At 34.4% G+C, this 20,084-nt stretch overlaps 1 protein-coding gene across 8 annotated transcripts in view; it reads left to right on the top strand.

Annotated features, from left to right (window-relative positions):
* The window catches only part of GRIK2 (glutamate ionotropic receptor kainate type subunit 2), a 638,483-nt gene that overhangs the window by 398,826 nt on the left and 219,573 nt on the right, over positions 1–20,084 (top strand). For all 8 annotated transcript variants that reach the window (XM_041767187.1, XM_041767198.1, XM_041767221.1 and 5 more), the window contains one exon: positions 10,487–10,600. In XM_041767187.1, the coding sequence (XP_041623121.1) occupies positions 10,487–10,600 (114 nt within the window). The remainder of the gene's footprint in view (positions 1–10,486; positions 10,601–20,084) is intronic.

Here is a 20,084-nt window from a genome sequence, read left to right as displayed (position 1 = left end):
GGAAAAGGAAAATAATAAGTAGTTTTCCCAGCTTGAATTCTTCTGGTCAGTTCAAAGACCATATTGTATATTTTACTTCCAAAATATGTTTAGAATCCATCTATTTGTCTCACATCCATTGTTGCAATAATAGCCAAGGTACCTATCACCTGGACATCTATACTGGCACCCAAATAGACTTCTCTGTTCTATTCCTCTTATAGTTCATTCCCCATATGACAGCAGCCAGACCAGTGTCTTTGAAAGCAAATTGATCCATGTTATTGCTCTGTTTAAATCTTTTCACTTATTCCCACTGTATTTTGATTAAAATCCAAATGTGATTTACAAAGTACTGCCTACCTTCCCCCTCAGCTCTCACTACCATCTCAGATGTTTTCTGTGCATTAATTACACTGGCTTTTGCTCGGTTTTTTTTTTTTTTTTTTTCACAGACACAAAGCTTTCTCTATTACTTTGGCAGGGAAACTTTCCCAGCTTGGAAAACCCACCCCCAGCCCTTTGCCTGGCTCACTCGTACTCATCCTGAAGGTCACAGAATGTCTTTCTTCCTTAGATAGGCATCCCATAAGCCTAACCAAATTTGACTTTCTTATAGTGCCCTGTACTTTTCCTTCCTGGCACAATTACACAGTGTGTAATTATGTATGCTCTCAGTTCCACTATTTACATATTTGGGGCCTAGCAAAGTCTCTGGCACAAAGTATATCCTCACGAAGTATTTATTGACTACTGAATGAAAGAAGAATCACCACAAGAATCATAAGAACTCCACATAGAATGCTTATTCAAGTGTCTGGTGCAAATTTATTTTCCTATGGCACAACATTTTTTTTCTTTAATTTTTCCAGATTTACCCCATACCTACACAATGAGAACAGAGAAATCTAGTAGTTAGTCAGTGGGCTGGGGTTGTAAATCAGTGCTTCAAGGGGCACAGGATTTTAGAGTGCACAAGATGGCAACACTGAAGTCTGAACTTACAAGGATGCGCTATGTACCTCACATAATGCATTTTAAATCCTGACAACCCAATTCTACATCAAAGAGTAAAAATAATATTCTATTTATAAAAGTTCCCATTTTCCATCATATCAATTTGTGGTATGGGAATAAACGAAGACCACTTAAATGAGAACAAACAAGTTATTATTCAGAGCTTGCTGTAGCACTTGTGTTTGGCAGAAATGCAAATGCAGGCAGGTCAGTGGAAAAGCTTCATAGTGGAAAAAAGGAAAGGCCTCAGTTGTGCCCTGATTGGAGATTGTTAACATGAGGAAACATGGGGTGCTGGCAAAAGATAGGGAAGCTGGGGGTTATTGAACAGATCTTGACCACTTTGGGCAGATTGCCACAGAGGTGGTTTGCCTTCCCAGATTGTTTGCCCCAGAGGCTCTGGGTCAAGTTCTATTTCATACATGGTCAGACTGTTGTCTATTTGTGTATTTAATCTGTCAATGGAATTACTGAAGTCACTTGGAAGGAGAGGAAGAAATAGCACAATGGTATGGTCAAGAAAAATTGACATGAGGAAGACAAAAATGTCTTCGTAACTGACAAAATGAAATTTTTTTGGTTTTTACTTTTCTTTGAATATGTAACTAGGGAGATGCCTGGGTGGCTCAGCAGTTGAGCGTCTACCTTCGGCTCAGGTCGTGATCCTGGAGTCCCGGGACCGAGTCCCATATTGGGCTCTCTGCATGGAGCCTGCTTCTCCTCTGCCTATGTTTCTGCCTCCTTCTCCTCTGTGTCTCTCATGAATAAATAAATAAAATCTTAAAAAAAAAAATAAAAAGAATATGTAGCTAGGATATGATTTACTGCTGGAAATGGTTTAATCTTACCTAGTACTCTAAAGCTTAGCTATGTGTTTAGGAAAGAGCAGCTTCAGTTGGAAATAAACACTTGATTAAAAGGCATAAGATATTAAGAAATATTGAGAAGACACTTAGAATATAACTCACAAGGATTCTGTGTAGAAGAAAAATAGTTGGAAGCTTTTACAGGAGAGGTTTGAAATGAGATGATGACACTCCATGATAATGGTGCATTTCCAATGCAAGTTGAGTTATCTAGAGGCCATTTTGCAGAAGATTACCACTTATATAAAAAAGAATATTTTAAACTGTAATGCAATAATAAAATTACTTATAGAGCTGAAACTAATATAACACCATATATTAATTTTACCTGAATTTAAAATAAATAAAATAATAAAATCACTTATTTCTGCCACATGATTTTTCTTACCAAATGTACTTTGCAACCACCATGTATGTCATGTTTTCCAAACAAACAAAAACAACAAGAAAAGTCTCTTTTCAAATGGATATTAGCTTTTAAGTAGAGGCATTAAACTAAAATCATTCTTGTTGTCCCTCTCCTATTTTTTTTTTCTAGGATCAAAGTTAATTTCTTTTGGTTCTTTTGCTGATACTTTTTTTAATGTGATATTTCTATTCAAATAGAACTTGGAGAATGGAATTCTCTGTCTCCTCAATGGAAGTGTTTAATTAATCCTTATGAAACTGGCTTTTTGTTTTAATACATTAATTTTGAAAAAATATCAGGAAAAACCAGGTACATTTCTCTGGCCAGAGATGGTACTGAGAAGCTTGCAAGTGTTTAGGACTATGAACAATAACACAATGCTTGCCTCAGCATGTTTTCATAATACAATCAGATTCAAACCTCTACATCTTTAGGGAAAACTTTGAAAAAGAAAAGTGGATACAAAAACGCATTTTATGGAATATATGTTTGCCAATTTCTACAAAGTTAAGAATTTATATATATATAAATATATATATTTTATATTTATATTTATGTATAAATATATTTATATTATGTATTTATATTATATTGTACAAATTATATATTTATATATTAGTTATATAAATATATTTATATTATATATATTATATATAATGAAGCAAGATAATTCAAATTTGTAAATTTTTATAAAGTGTAATAACTTTGTCATACTTTACTTTTAAGGAAGCTTTATTTCAACTTTTTTTTTTTTAAATAATCACTGACCTTTTATGTTTATCCAAGATCTGTTTATTTTGGCCTGTCATGTTTTTTAAAAAAATTTATTTATTCATGAGAGACACAGATAGAGAGAGAGGCAGAGACACAGACAGAGGAGAAGCAGGCTCCATGCAGGGAGCCTGATGCGGGACTCGATCTCGGGACTCCAGAATCACACCCCAGGCCAAAGACAGGTGTGAAACCACTGGGCCACCCAGGGATCCCCCCATTTCAACTTTTGAAAGATGAAGAAATAATCATTTTTTTCTGAATATTTACTGCTTGCATTTGGACCCACTAATAGAAACTGGTATCTGTAATCCATAGGCTTCTTAGTAAAACTCAGATATTTTTATAATGTATGCAGAGGGTGAGAATTAGTAATGAAACCCTGCCTTCCTGAATTTATGGGCATAGATGTTCCAGGACAAGAACATGTTTCAAATTGCTTTTTGAAAAAGTTTTTGTAAAACATATGTATTTTTAGAACAAGTGGTAATTTCTATAGAAGTCTTTACTATTGACCTTTCTCTAGCCTGTAGAATCCTGTACTCATTAACTCCCTAGGAAAAAGGTGTTTGAATGGAATTTACAGTCTTCAAAATTTATCTAAGTGTGAAAATCCACACTAGATAGGTGAGAACTATTTCTTTGATAGATTTCTCGATACCTAATACATAGCAGTTTTTGATCTTTTTCTCTTTGATGGCATTTGATACGTATATCCTGGTCCCCATGACAACAATGACCCCAAACTCCCTGGAACTGAGATTTCTTTTGCTTCTCAGTAGGAAAGCAATGCTAATGGTGATGTTGAGTAGTCAGAAATGTGTTGTTTGCTTCTTAAAAAGCAAAATGCATCCTCCTCCAGATCTAAGCCTAGTGTTTTTCTTTGGAGATGTTAACCATTTAATTTGTCTAACTCTTATAAAGAATTCATTAAATGCCCTGTCTTACAACTGTACTGACATTTTGGGGCTGTGTGTCAATATGTTTATGGTCACAATTTTGCTTGATAACTTTTAATCTTCACAATGGTAAACTATTTAAGAAAACTCTTTACAGATGATATTTATGTTTGGAAATCAGTAGGATTATTTCATTTGAAAGCACACAATTCTTATTTTGTCCTAATAGAGAATACCACATGTTGACTTTTTTTCTTTCAAACTACTGGATTTGAATTAAACATGTACACTAAACATAATTTTTAAAGCATTGCTTTGATTTTAAAGTAATATCTGAACTACATTTTTAATTTTGGAAAAATGGCCCTTAATTAATTGAATGTTACACAGTGTTGTATTTGAGAAGAGTTAATTCACTGATTTAAATTTTATTTAAAAAATTAAAACTACCACCTGTCTCTAACTCTTTCTTAATAGTTAGGGTTGACTTTGCCTTAGACAAAAATAAAAATCCTCAAGGTGAAAAGTTTATGTTTGGATTAGTTATCCCCTTCTGTTAGATGATTATATATTTATTGATTTATTGTCCTCATATTAACACTGTAGTTCTCAAATGGTGAAATTCTAGATCCTTAGGAAACTGACGGATAGCTAGTTTTAGGAAAGTAATTAATTGACAGGATTTCTGCGTCGTCCTCACAGGCCAAATTACTTATATATGAAGGTAACCCAGTTCCCAGGTAATTGTTTTTTTATTATGAATTCTCCCTACCCGAAAGCGGGTAGGCATTGCTATGAAATGGTGCATGTTTATGTTTGGGGCATCACTGAGTGCCAATTCCTTCTAAGTGATCTGTTAATATGAAGCCCAATGGAAATAACAACTATTAATTATTAGTAGTACTTTTATTGGACAGTAATACAAACAACTATCACTACTTTTTCATTTAAAAATTCAACATTGAAAGGGATGAAGTAAGTGAAGAAAAAAATGTTTCTAATTTACCTTCAACATTTAGCAAAACAACTACTGTGTTGAAAATATCTGTTTTTACTATTCTGTATCACTCCACATAGGCTTGAAATCTGACTTTGTAAACTGTCTGGAAAGAATGGGTACACTAGTTAATACAGAGTGGTTTCTTGTGATCACCATGAAGTCCTCCTTTAGGAAAATATCACTTAGGCTCTTTGCTCACGACAGATATATACCACAATTACTTTATCTATTCATACATTGATAGACACTGAGATTGTTTTCACATCTTGGGTAAATAATGTAGTGAACATGAGGGTGTATGTATCTTCTCAGGTTAGTGTTTGTTATTTTGATTTTATTTCTATTTTTGGACAAATAACCAGAAATGGAATTTCTGGATGCTATGGTAGTTCTATTTTAATTTTTTTGAGGAACTTCCATACCGTTTTCCATAGTTGCTGCACCAATTTACATTCCCACCAACAGTGCACAAGGGCTCCCTTTTCTCCACCTTTTATACTCATGACTGATTCATTCTATAACTGGAAGCCTGTATCTGCCAGTCTCCTTCACCCATTTTGCTATTCCCCCTTCCTCCTCCCTCTGACAACCATCATTTTGTTCTCTATATTTACAGGGCTTATTCTGCTTGTGTTTCTTTATTCATTTATTTGGTTTTTAAGATTCCACATGTGAGTGAAATCATATGGTACTTGTCTTTTCAATCTGACTTATTTCACTTATCATAATACCTTCTAGATCCATCCATGTTGTTGCAAATGGCAAGATATCTTTTTTATGGCAGTGTAATATTATGTGTATTATCTATCTATCTATCTATCTATCTATCTATCTATCTATCTATCATCATCTATCTATCTGTCATCTATCTATCTATCACACTTCCTTATCCATTCATCTGTTGCTGGGCACTTACATTGTTTCCATATCTTAACTATTGTAAATAATGCTGCAATAAACATAGGGGTCCATATATCTTTTTGAAATAGTGTTTTCATTGTCTTTGGGTAAATACCAAATAGTGAAATTATTGCATCATATGATATTTCTTTTTTTTAATTTTTTGAGGAACCTCCATACTGTTTTCCACCATGGCTGTACTAATTTACATTCCTACCAATAGTGCACAAGAGTTCCTTTCCCTCCACATCCTTGCCAACATCTATCATTTCTTTTTTTTTTTTAAACTATTCTGACAGGTGTAAGGTGATATCTCATTGTGGCTTTGATTTGCATTTCACTGATGATGAGCACTGTTGAACATGTCTTCATGTGTCTATTGGCCATCTGTATGTCTTTGAAGAAATGTCTGTTTATGTTCTGCTCAGTTTTTAATTGGATTGTTTGGGAGTTTTTTTGGTGTTGAGTTGTGTAAGTTTCTTTATTCATTTTAGATATTAACCCCTTATTGGATATATCATTTGCAAATGTCTTCTCCAATTCAGTAGGTCTATTTTTTATTTTGATGATAGTTTTCTTCATTGTGCAAAAGCTTTTTATTTTGATGTAGTCCCAATAGTTTATTTTTATTCTTCTTTGTCCCTTACCTTAGGAGAGGTATCTAAAAAAAATATTACTATAGCTGATGTCAGAGAAATTGCTGCCTGTGTTCTCTTCTGGGATTTTTATGGTTTCAGGTCTCACATTTAGGTATTTAATTCATTGTGAGTTTATTTTTGTGTGTAGTGTTAGAAAGTGGTCCAATTTCGTTCTTTGGTATGTAGCTATCCAGTTTTCCCAGCACTATTATTAGAGAGACTGTCTTTTCCCCATTGTGCATTTTTGCCGCCTTTGTCATAGATTAATTGACCATATAAGCATGGGTTTATTGCTGGGCTCTCTATTCTATTCCATTGATCTATGTGTCTGTTTTGAATGTATAGATCTTTCACCTCCTTGGTTAAATTTATTACTAGTTATTTTATTCTTTTTGATGCAGTTGTAGAATGGAATTCTTAAAATATTTCTCTTTCTGGTGGTTTGTTATTAGTGTATAGAAATATAACACATTTTTGCATATTGATTTTTGTATCCTAAACTCTACTAAATTTGTTTATTAGTTTAACAGTTTTTTGGTGGAGTCTTTAGAGCTTTCTGTATGTAATATCAGGTTATTTTCAAATAGTGAGAGTGATACTTCTTTCTTTCCAATTAATTTTTTTTCTTACCTAATTGCTATGATGAGGACTTCCAATACTATGTTGAATAAAAGTGGCAAGAATGGGCCAGTTTGTTTTGTTCCTAATCTTAAAGGAAAGGCTTTTAGCTTTTCAGACTTTAGTATAATGTTAGCAATAGGATTGTTAGATATGGCCTTTAAAAAAAAGATTTTATTTATTTTTTCATCAGAGACACAGAGAGAGGCAGAGACATAGGCAGAGGGAGGAGAAGCAGGCTCTATGCAAGGAGCCTGATGCGGGACTCGATCCTAGAACTCTGGGATCATGCCCTGAGTGAAAGGCAAATGCTCAACCACTGAACCACCCAGGAGTCCCTATATGGCCTGTTTTATATTAAGATACATTCCCTTTATATCACTTTGTTGAGAGCTATCACTAAAAACAACTCTGTGAGGTCAAAAGTGCTTAGTTATCTTTATTCCATTTTAGAACTGAAAAAAGTACTGTAAAGGCTTGATTAAACCATATAATGAAAAAAATTGTCATTCTGGAAATGGATTTAAAGAAAAAAGAGATTGTCTTGACTTCGCCCATGGTTCTTGTGATTAATACAAAACAAACCAAAAGACCTACTGGTGACAATTTCCTCAATCACTAAAAAGTTTTGAATTTTACATTACCTGTAGACTTAAAATCTAGGGATCGTTCAAAGTTTTTTGACTTAAAATTTTATGTCACTGAAATTTCTGAAACTTTATAATATTCTGTTCAGGAACCTAGATTTATAAAAGGGGATATTTAATGCTTATGATTTTAGGAAGTTATGGATTCATATACTATAAACCGGAACCTCTCCCTCGAAACAATACTAGAAAAAGCAACTGACAGAGAATTAAACTAGATAAATATATTTAGATGAGTGGACATTTAGCTAAATTAATCATGGGAGATGATGGTAAGTGAAATTGGCAATATTTTATGTTAGTGACTTGGGTAGACATTTGAAAAACTAATTTATCAGGCTTGAGGATGTCATTAGGCAGACAGTGGGGAAATGATGTTTGCCAATGCTTTGGCTGTTAGAATTACACGTCTGAAAAATCTAGCTATTTAGCTGATGGTGAAAAAAAAAAAGAAAGAAAGAAAATCTAAGGGGACAAATGTGTAATAGGTATTAATTATAGACCAGGAGCAGAAAAGTGGCAGTCACTGCAAAATCCAATCTGCAGATGTGTCTTGTTTAGCCAACAGAGTGTTTTTGTAATGATTTTGAATTTGAAACACTTTAAGCAGGTCAGCAGGCATTTTAGGTTTTACAATATCCTCTCTGTCCTTCCCCATCCAGGTTCCTAATAAGGCCTCTATTAGCTCTAGTGATGCCTTACTAAGAACTTGGAAAAATCACCGGCTCTGGGAGCATGAAGCCCCAAGGTACACAGCTGTGAGGAGAACAGGGTCTGGATTGTGGCTATTATTGCTATTCTGCCTTGAGATTTTGTGAAATTTAGAAACTGCTTACCTTTGTCTGGAAATTCTTACTACTGGCTTATACCCTTTTTCTTCACACATCGATGCTACCTGTCTGGCCCCCGAAGGCCTTTCATTATTAACCCTAAATTACAATTAGACTCTGTCTTTATGACATCATGGTAGTCATAGTCTAAACAAATTTAATTGACCAGTAAATAATTTACTTTGAAGAGAATGCTGAAATCAGTATTTTTTTTTCCTCACTGTATTATCTAACTTTTTCTTATATTGACACATCAGGAATATATAGTTTTTAATGGTAAAAGGAAAATTAATATAAGAAATATGGCAAGCCAATAGATTTTTATTTTATTTTTATTTTTCTTTAAAGATTTTATTTATTTATCACATGAGCAGGGAGGAGGGGCGGAGGGAGAAGGAGAAGCAGCCTCCCCACTAAGCAGGGAGTCTGACGGGAGGCTCCATCCTAGGACCATGGGATCATGGCATGAGGCAAAGGCAGACACTTAACCAACTGAGCCACCCAGGCACCCCAAGGGATTCTTTTCTAGGCATCGATAAACAAACATTATATGAGATCCCTAATATAGTTATGTATTTTTGAAAAAATTTGCTTAAGTTTGCACTTACATACAACTATTAGAATGGCGTATCCTTCTTATGAAGTACAGAAATAAGTAATATTTCTACTTTTGTGCTTCACCAATTAAAGGAAGATAGGCATCTTAATAGATTACTAAGAAAACCAACCAAATGAAAAAAGGAATCAAAAAGAGTACATGTGATGAAATATAAAAAATAAAAATAAAAGCAATCATAATATTTAAGTTGGGTAAGGTTATGCTGATTAGACCTTTGTTAGCATATTTAGGTAGACCAGGCTAAATATTACCTCCTAAATCAATGCCACTTAAAAATAACTTATTTTATATAAAGCTTTATTTTACTGATAAACTGATAATAGTTTTCTTTTCCTTTGAATAAGCACATTGGGTAATTGGCTAGAGGGATATGGAAAACAAATCTTATTATCCGTGACTCCTAGGTTTAAGAGGGTGGAGAAAAGAACTACTGGCCCAAATCTTCTTTTGCCTCTGTTCTTCTTCAGTGCTGACCATTGTTACATGACAGGGCAATAGTGTCAGTGCAGATAAACCACCCAGTGTATGCATTCAGTGGCATCCTATGCCAATATATGCCTCCCAGAGGTATGCTGTGTCATCCCATAGGCTGTGTTCAGGGGGAATAAAATGTCTGAACACTGAGAGTATAAGGCCTAATTATCAGAGAGTATTAGTTAAAGTAGATATTAAAGCATACAAGTGGAAGTATGGAATAGGTTGCTCAGATGATATTTTGTTGTAATCTTTCCTTGGGAGTATTTTGAATGCTCAGCAGGTGTATTTTTAAAAGCTCCAAAGGTATTCTGGGTATAATTTTGCCCTACTGGGGGTCATGCGGAATACCAATCAATGCCGCTCTGCAGCTTGGCTTTACCTATTAATTTATCCTGGATCCCCAGGTTTTGCTCTGTCTTTTAGCTTTGTCTATCTAATGTGGCATGTTATCTTTGTAATGAGAGGATGAGATAGATCCATTACAGTAAAAGATATGCACTATTAATGAGTTTCTAGCCAGCTATCAAGGTATCATCAAATGTGGTTTATCTTGGTGAATGAAAGTTTGAATGGAAAATTAAGCTCCCATACTGACTGTAGAAGTGCAGTGGATCATTTTGTTCTTTAATGTCACACTTGAGTGGACACACTTCACAGAGCAGTGAATCATGCTTAAAACAAGCAGCCTTTACTTTAACGACAGCAGATAATGCAGCAGAGGTGAATAATAAGTGTTAGCAGTTTTAACTTTCTCTTGCAGTACTTTCTCGCAGGTGCCTGATGGACAATTTACAAAGTACATATGCTATTTTATAGATTGGAACTTGGGATCCAGCCAGTGGCCTGAATATGACAGAAAGTCAAAAGGGAAAGCCAGCCAACATCACAGATTCCTTATCCAATCGCTCTTTAATCGTTACCACCATTTTGGTAAGTATTTGTTTTTCCATTTTTTTTAGATAAATGTAGATAAACATGGAAGTGGATTAAAAAGTACATTATAATTTGAACAGTAAAGAACAGATTGTAATGTATTTTACAGTTATTTAGCAATTACTGTATAATGGATGAGTCAAGGTTAATTGAGCCACAGTTTTATTGTTAATCTTCAATGATGTGACATGTATTAATGTTTGGGCTGTTTGTGTTGACTAATAATATAGCTTTGCATATTACCAGAAATCATTATATTTCTGCAAAATTAGATATTATTGAAGAATTTTCAATGTTAAGACTTGAATAATATAGATATATGAGTAAGTTATATGAGGGACTGCATATGAACTTTACTTCTGCTTTCATTTCCTGCAAATATGTTTTAGAGGGCATGTCATTTATTTTTCAGGATTTTTTTTCTATTATAGTTATATTTCAACCTTGCTTTCAATTGTTTTCATTATGGTAAATCACTTTTAGTTTATCTCTCTAATAAAATTACATGACAAGTGTTTTTATAAGCCAGAAAAATTTTCAAGGCAACTGATGCACTGGATATTTTTACACCTCTTATAATTATATATTTTAATTAGATCACATAGTAATATTTACTTTTCCCACTATGCCATTTAAAATGAGGATTTTAATTTTAGAATAGTCAAGGAGCTCGTATATTAAGTCAGTACTTTCTACTTACAGAATAAGCTTATCAATGCTAGTTCCTATGTCTTCCCAGGTAGTCAATAAGAATGTGAGATTAATGTTCAGAACAAACCACCACATACTTGTAGCATTTGTATAATTTCCAAATTTGATTTATGGTGGCAAATCAAGCCGGGAGGAATTCATAATCTTGTCCTTTTATTAACAACAAGGGATGTCAGATCTCTAGGCATGTCAAAATAAAATAGCTTGGGTTAAAGACTCTTGATAATGAAGCCAAGCTGGTAATCATGAAATGACAGTGATGGAAGTTCATGAGTTTTTTAATCACCCCCTAGCTGAGAATCTCAGTGTGTACTTGCTCCCTATTCATCATATTCAAACTTCCCAAGTTCTCTTCATATCTCCCTACTTTTTCAAAGGTACTCTCATACCCACCAATTTACTGGTCTTGTTCTTCAAATGAAATACTCTCACAAGAAGCTAATGCATCTTTCTTCTGCTTGTATATACTGGATCTCATTTCCTCCTGCTAGGACTATTGCAATAAGCATATAGCCATCCTTACTGCTGACAGCCTTCTCCCTCTGCAATATACCCCATCTTCAATGTAATGATCTGTCATTTTCCTGTTTCCCTCCTCATAAATCTTCAGTGAATCCCTATTGACCATTAAAAATTCCCCAAATTCTGACCCTGATGTTCAAGACCTTCTGTAAGACCTTCTTCTCTTCTCCCGTCTTCCCATCCTCATTGCCTATTATTCTCTTCCCATTAACCTACTCCCATGACTGTGTTAGCCCTGTTCCTTTTGTCTGTAATATGTTTCCCTCCATTTCTGAGATATTTTTGTACTTGTCAGTACTTTATATTATTTGGAATTAATATTACACTATTCTTTACTTATTTCATGTGTGCAGTATTTCTCTAAACATCACTGAACATTTCTCTGAGGAAGAGAATCTGACTATGTCTCATATTTTTACATCATATGTGTCTCCACAATGCTCATAACAAGTGCTATATGAGGAGCATCTGTAGTCTTTAGCACTTGGCACTTCTTTCTGTGTCCTCCTTGATCCAGCCAAATCTCAGAAACATCATTTATCTTATGGTACCAAAACTTTGCTCAGTTCTTTACATCTCCCTGTAAGAATTCTATTCATCCTTGCAGACCCATCTCAAATGACAACCACTCCATGAAACTGTCTGATCTCTTCATTAAGTTGGGTGTATGTTGCAGGATGTGTGTGAGATGGGGGATTGTGCACTTTATATACACAATACTCTATCATGGCACTTAGTATGCACTATTTTTATCTTAGAAAATTTGTATATATCTGTATTTTCATTTGACCTGAATCTATACAAGGCCAATGATCAAATTTTACACTTTTTGATATTTCAATGTCAGAGAAAAGTGCCCTAGGCACAGCAAGTACTCAAATATTTGTCAAATTACATTAGATAAGCAACATTTAATTAAATGGAAAATTAGAAGAAGTAAGCAACTTTTGAGTGATTATATTTAAATATTTTCATCTGTGAAGGTTATTGCAAACTTCTTATCCAAACAAAGCAGGTGATTAAGACTATCCATATAATTTCTCAATCTTAATTACTCAGGGTTTTTTTTATAAAAAGCATTCAGATATTTTTCTCAATCATAAACAATTTTGTATCTATTGATAAACAAGTGGTATTCAACCTTACTTTCATATTAAAGTCAGGCATAAAGCTTTTTTAAAAAAGTACTTGTACTCAAAAACACGTTTAATTTCATACCTTTTGAAACAATATTTCTGAGCTTTGGACTTTGGAAAGCTTCATTCTTTAAAAAATTCCACAGGTAATTCTGATCTATAAGAATGATTGAGAACAACTGCTTAGATAATTACTGTGTGTAACTAAGATATAAGATTAACTATGGAGCATACATACTAAGCTTACATCTTAAAAGAGGAGTTATTTATATTTTATTGTATTTTATCTTATTTATTTTTTTAATTTTTTAAATTTATATTTTAGAGTGTGTCCATTTATTGGTCTATAAATGATTCTGGTATTTATTAAAAGGAAAGTCACTTTGTTTTTATATCACTTAGTGAAAGAATTCCTGTTCTGAATACTCTGATCGCAAAATATCCACAATTGGGAAAAGAACATATTTGAAGAGATTAGTTACCTTATTTAGTAAGCCTTATGCTTGATGTAATTTACTGACATTTAATTTATATTTTAAGGAGGCTGTGATCAATTGATTTATGTTTGGTTGTCCTTTTCTCAATTGGAGAAATCTCAGTGGAGATTATGACTGTGTTGTGATTATGACTTTGATATCTCCACAAAAAGAAGTTGTGGAGATATCAAAGAGAAGTTCACATATGCTTCTTCAATATGTTTATTATATGTCTTAAGAAAAGAAACAGTGATGTATCTAGGATTTGGCATTTTTGATGTGGTAGTCATAATCAGTTCTATTTCTCTTGAATTTATTTTTATTTATTCTTTTATTTAACAAATGTGTATTGAATGATGATGTGCTAAAAGCTTTGTTTGATGAACAAAACAGACACTGTATCTTCCTTCAGGGAGCTTAGAAATTAGTAAAGATTCATAGGGAGGATTACATACACATTTACACGTGCGCACACCCCAGCCTTATGATTAAGATATAAGAAAAAAACAGGTTAATCCCTTTTATAGTATAATCCTGAGTTATACCTGGAGTCAGGAGTGAAAGGACAAGTCAGGTAGGCCTCCCGTAGAAGAATAAACGCAGATATCTGAAGCTTGAGAATAAATTAACAAGGTAAAGAAAGAGAAGAAGAGTATTCTTGGTGGAGAGAGCAACATTTGCAAAGGTCCCAAAGTATGAAAGACTGGAAAATTTGCAAAATGGAAAGAAGACTAGGATGGCTGGGCTGGTGCCTTGGTCTGTTTCTCGCTTTATAGAATAAGATTACATAGTCAATTACAAAACAAAACAAAACCCAGGCATTTATTGATTGTCTGCTGTGTGCTAGATCCTGTTCAAAGTACGCTCATATATTTCCTCACTTTAATTGTCATAATAACCTTTTAAGATAGATATTATTATCAATACCATTACAAATGATAAGCCTAGTGTCCAGATTGCCTAAATAGACTACTCATGGGCACACAGCTAAAAAGTAGAGTAGTGGGGTTTCAACCCATATGGTTAGCCAAGTTGAACAACCAATACTATGAAATGAAAACTCCATGGGCTAACTATGGAAAAGTCTAGCAACTATAGTTTATGACCAAAATAACATCTTGATTGAGAATTGTCCCCCTAAAGCAACACTTCTTATCCAGAAATCCCACATATGCTAGAGCACTGATTGCTGTTATGGGTGTGTTCCCAAACATCTAGACATTCCCCTCTGTAGAGACCAAGATTAGACAACGCTTGGTTGGATATTTTGGGCCTCTCATTTCTTTTCTCTTTCAGGGTAGCACTGAGTTTTCTTTCAGCCCCTTTAAACAATAATCTCTGATTTTTCTGGACAATCAAAATAGTATTGGAGTTCGTCTTATTTTTTTCTTTTCAGTACTGAGATTAAGCATCTTATTCATAAATATATTTTACTCCTCTTCAGCAATACAATCTATGCCCAATATAGTGTATGGGTGCAGCATATAGCTATATCATGGAATAATTCATTTTAGAAAACTTAGGACATTTTAAAGAATGTCTATTTTTTTTTAATTTTGAATGAGACTTATGATATTATATAATTTGGAAATTTATGTAACTTCACCTGCAAGTCTGGACCTAAAGCTTTGGTCTACTCATGCCCTCTTCTTCTTCTTCTTTTTTTTTAAGATTTTATTTATTTATTCATGAGAGAGAGAGAGAGAAAGAGAGACAGAGAGGCAGAGACACAGGCAGAGGGAGAAGCAGGCTCCATGTAGGGAACCTGATGTGGGACTTGTTCCCCCATCTCCAGGATCACGCTGTGGGCTGAAGGCAGGTGCTAAGCCACTGAGACACCCAGGGATCCCCACCCTCTTCTTAATATACTTCTTACTATCTCTCTGATCTTCAAATTTCAAATTCAGTTGCTATTAAAGTTCTCTTGCTTTTTCTGTTTGTTGTATTAATGGAACTAAAAATTTAATCTTGGAATATCTTTTCATTTATAAGGATATTATTTATTTCATAGCAACTGTTAAAATATAAATTCCTAATTGCCAAAAATAATAACAAAAATATTCTGAACAAGTCAGAGAGTGCCCTTGTTTACTTTTTTTAAATTAAATAGCTAATTAATTAATTATTTTTACATAGAGTGCTTTTAAAGAATAGTATGTACAGTATTTTCAGTTTATAATCTGGTCCTGTTGTCCTTACTGTTACGGCTCCACTAGCTAGGGGCAGTATCAGGTGACAGAGTATTTAAAGTCCATACAGGGAATGCCTGTTTTCCCTCTGAGTTCTTGGTTTACAGCAGATTTTTTCAAGCCTGTCTAAATATGTGGAGTGTTTCCCACTGTGCTACTCCTCCATAATAATTGATTTTTGTCCATCAAAAGATTACTAACACTTAAATGCCATTGTACATGTTCTTTCCCTTCATGGCTAGTCGCACTTTAGTGTACAAATGACTGTGAATTTGCTTTTTTATTTTTTATTTTTGGAAAAAATCACTTATGGAGATTCTTTCCTTCTGGTTGCTCAATGAATTTAAAAAATGTGCTTGCGTCTGCAACCTAGTCTTATATTTTTATTTTTTAGTTTTTCCTGGCACTTCCTGTAAGGTTATATAGTTCAGTATCCAGTTTACTTGCTTAGGCTTGTAAAGCTTTATTGTTGCAGCCCACAGATACAGGAGGCTTATCTGGGAGCAAGCTTCCAAGGACAATGGGAAGGTTTCACAGTACAAAAGATGAAGTGACCGAATCATCCCCTAAATGGTTCTGCAGCTTCTTCTATAATACCAACAAAAGCAGATTTCTAGGGCTTCAAATCTGCCGCTGCAATACATGTTCCCCTCGATTCTTCTCTTTCCATTGTTACAGAAGGACTGTCAAGCACATAGTTCTTTAAGTTGCTAGCATTCGGGCTTGGAAGCCCAGACACTGCAGCTTCACAAAGAAAAAGATTTTCATTCTTAGCAACCCCTTCACCATTTCTAAGCAGTTTTAAACATGTATTGTGGAGATAATAAGATCAAAATAATTTAAGAAAGATGTAGTAAATACACACACCCAAGTACTACTTAAATGTTAGTATCTGAGATGAGAGTGCCTCATTCAAACTCCGACTCCTCTAACCCAACTCTTGCAACTAGCTTGTTCAAAGGCAACCAAACCTTTTCTCACCGTATTTTTCTTCTGTTTCTGGGATCCTGCTGGTATTACATTTTCCTCTCTCTCATTCTTGCTTTAATAGTTCAATGTATTTTATTTCAAAAAACTATTAATATTCTCTTGGACCCTCAGATCAACTGGATAAACATAAGACTATTGGTGGTGGTACCATAGAGGAAGAAAGCTGCGTTTTAATGTGAAATTAGGCATAATTTTTTTAAAGATTTTAAAGTAATATCTACAATCAATGTGGGGCTCGGACTCAGAACCCCTACCTAGATCAAAAATTACATACTCTACCAACTGAGCCAGCTAGGCATCCCAAGGCATGGTTTTTAAAACCTTGGGTCTTAATCTTTAAATATTTTATAAGTGACCAGCATCTCCTTTTTTATCCATATAATCTCTCTCTCACATACACACATGTGCTCCCTTCATCCTTCTTTATTAAATCTACAAATGCCACCATAATAAAGATTCTTAAGTTTTTATTTTGCTGTTTTATTCTTTTTCATTGCCCACATTATTGTCAATACTGCAATTTTGTTGAAGCTTGTTTTATTATGATCAATGTATTAAGTTTGGTATGGAAGAATGAATAAAGAAGTCTGAATCTCTGGTTAACCACAGCAAGCTACATGAAACTGCAGTATTTTTGCTCTCATTGTCAAAGGCATCATCATGATAAAACCATGTAAAATTATACAATCTAAATTTCAGGCTCAGCCTTGATCTGAGTGGATGTCTAGTATCAAACTCAACATGCATTAAGCCTTCTTTACTTCAGGCCTTACCATACTTCCTCCTACTATATTTCCAAACTCTGTTTATGTTTCCAATACTTTTCTATTCACTCAAACCAGGCGTTTGTTTCTTAGATACCTCATCACTTTAAACCCCATATTCACAATTCAGATAATAATAATAATAATAATAATAATAATAATAATAATAATGACAGATGGGTTATTTTAAGACAGTTTAACAGAAAAGTGAGTAAAGGAACATTTTGAACAAGTGAGATATGATCTGTTTGTGGGTGCTATGGAATGGGAGATTTGTAGAGTCTGATTTGAGAGACATTGTACCTATGAGGAAGAGGAAGAGATGATAACCTCGAAAAATCAAGTAGGAGATTTGTTAGGGGCAATATAAAGGGGCAAAAAAATTAGGAATGTGGATGAGGACTTCAAGTTAAAAGCCAAGTATGGGGCATTAGCCTTGTCATAGAGCATGATAAGGATGTTGGGAAGGGAGATAGTGAGTTCTACTTACTCATCTATGAATGGAGATGTTGGCAATAACTTTTGTGTAGTCAAACCTTGGTTATTTATGTAAGGAGCTAATAAATTAGATTCAGAAATGAGATGCAGGAGATTAACTAATAGGTACAGTCTCTTTTCCCATCAAACCTTTTACTGGAAGAACAGTGAAATAGCACATTTGATTGATTTGAGCTTGATTTTTTTTTTCTTTTCCTCTTTGTTCTTTCTCTTAGGAATTAAGCTAATAAAATATGTAATGGGGATCCCTGGGTGGCGCAGCGGTTTGGCGCCTGCCTTTGGCCCGGGGCGCGATCCTGGAGACCCGGGATCGAGTCCCACGTCGGGCTCCCGGTGCATGGAGCCTGCTTCTCCCTCTGCCTGTGTCTCTGCCTCTCTCTCTCTCTCACTGTGTGCCTATCATAAATAAATAAAATAAAATAAAAAAAAATTAAAAAAAAAAAAAAATAAAAAAATAAAATAAAATATGTAATGGCCAAAATACAAATACCAGTACAAAGACAAAAACAACCAAAATCTCCAATCTAAACTGATAATTCAGTCAAGTGATAGAAATAAATTGCAGATCAGTATTTACTAAAATATGAATGATAATCACTAACCGGAATCCTCTCTTCAGCCCTTATTGCTCTGACATCAGTATCTTTCCTCAAATATTGGTGAAAAGCACAATTAGCAAACTTCTAACCCTTTCCTTAAAAGTTAACTTCAACATATTGCCCAGTTATTATTTCTATAGGTTTTGCTACAATTTCAAATGATTATATATTACATTTCAGGGGGAAAGATGTCCCTTCATGTTCCCAAACCCCAGTAAATTTTCTAGATATAGAGTAAAAATAAAAACTTCTCGTGGAACAATAATTATGGCCAATAAAGATTTAGATTTTTTTTGTACATTATGTAAATTCTTTTCTAGTTATTCTTCTGAAAGTAGGTAAACATGGTTTGCTACAACTAAGAATGCGGTGATTGTGCCTGCAGTAGTATACTAAAGGAACTGTGTGTGTGTGTGAGAATCACGCATTCAAAAGAATGTCTTTGTTTAATAATCTCACAAAACAAAATCAAAGAAAGGCAAGGAAACATCATAGATTGCCCCAGAATGCACTTAAATTCTGGGGGGGGGGAGTTACAGGTAAGTAATAAACATAGTGTGTTAAAAGGTTATTAAGGTAAAACTTTGCTCTACAGGCCTGCCACACGATTTGGTTGGTGCTTTAAAACATAATTTCCAGATTATAAGAGTTATCCATTTTCTATCTGGGAAGTTCATGTGGGAGTGCCTTTTTTTTTTTTTTTAGATTTTATTTAGTTATTCATGAGATACACAGAAAGAGCAGCAGAGACATAGGCAGAGGGAGAAGCAGGCTCCGTGCAGGGAGCCTGATGCAAGACTCCATCCCAGGACCCCAGGATCACGCCCTGAGCGTGAAGGCAGACGGTCAACTACTGAGCCACACAGGCTTCCCTGAAACTGCCTTTTTAATAATGTCTTATCATATTGAAATGGGGTCTGTTTTCCAGTCAAGAGAACAACAGATAAGCACAGATGGAGATTCGCTCATCAGTAGTTTTTGATCCTAACAAACCAGTCATCCTTAATATTGCCCTTTCTTGAAAATCATAGGTTGTTCTGATGGTATGTGCTAGCTTTTCCCACTTTTTTTCTCTTGCTATTCTCACTTCAAATTGTGATAACCTGTAGTGCACCATAGGCTTCTGACGTGAATGTTAATTAGGGATGGCAAAATTCAGAGCCATAGTGAATAGAAGGAATTTGAAAGACTAGGTTTCAGACAATGGCAAGACCTTTCTCAGCTCTACAGCAGTAAAAGCACAATGGTTGGGACAGCAGAGGCCAACGAAAGAAAGAAAGAAATAACCCCATCCTGTCAGTGGAGTAATAACCATCAACTGTGCAGTTATTTGTGCTGATCTTTTGCTTATTTTTGTTGGTCGTTTCTTGTGACTGTGAATTGCAAGATATTCTTAGCCTGTCTGGTTAAGTTTCTACATATTTTCCCCACATCTAGAGTGGTATAAATCATTAAAATGTAATGAAATACTAGTACTCAGAGTAATTCCCTTAAATACATGCTCTCTTTCCATTTTGAAGATCAAACTTTATTCTACTCTTTATGAAACTTCCTTAATTCAGCTAAGAAAAAAATCACAAGACTCTTTTAGAATGA

This window comes from Vulpes lagopus, chromosome 1 (genome assembly GCF_018345385.1).
Source record: "Vulpes lagopus strain Blue_001 chromosome 1, ASM1834538v1, whole genome shotgun sequence".
In the NCBI taxonomy this organism is placed as follows: Eukaryota; Metazoa; Chordata; class Mammalia; order Carnivora; family Canidae; genus Vulpes; species Vulpes lagopus.
Note: the sequence above shows the minus strand (reverse complement) of the source record. Positions and strands in the feature narration are given on the sequence as shown.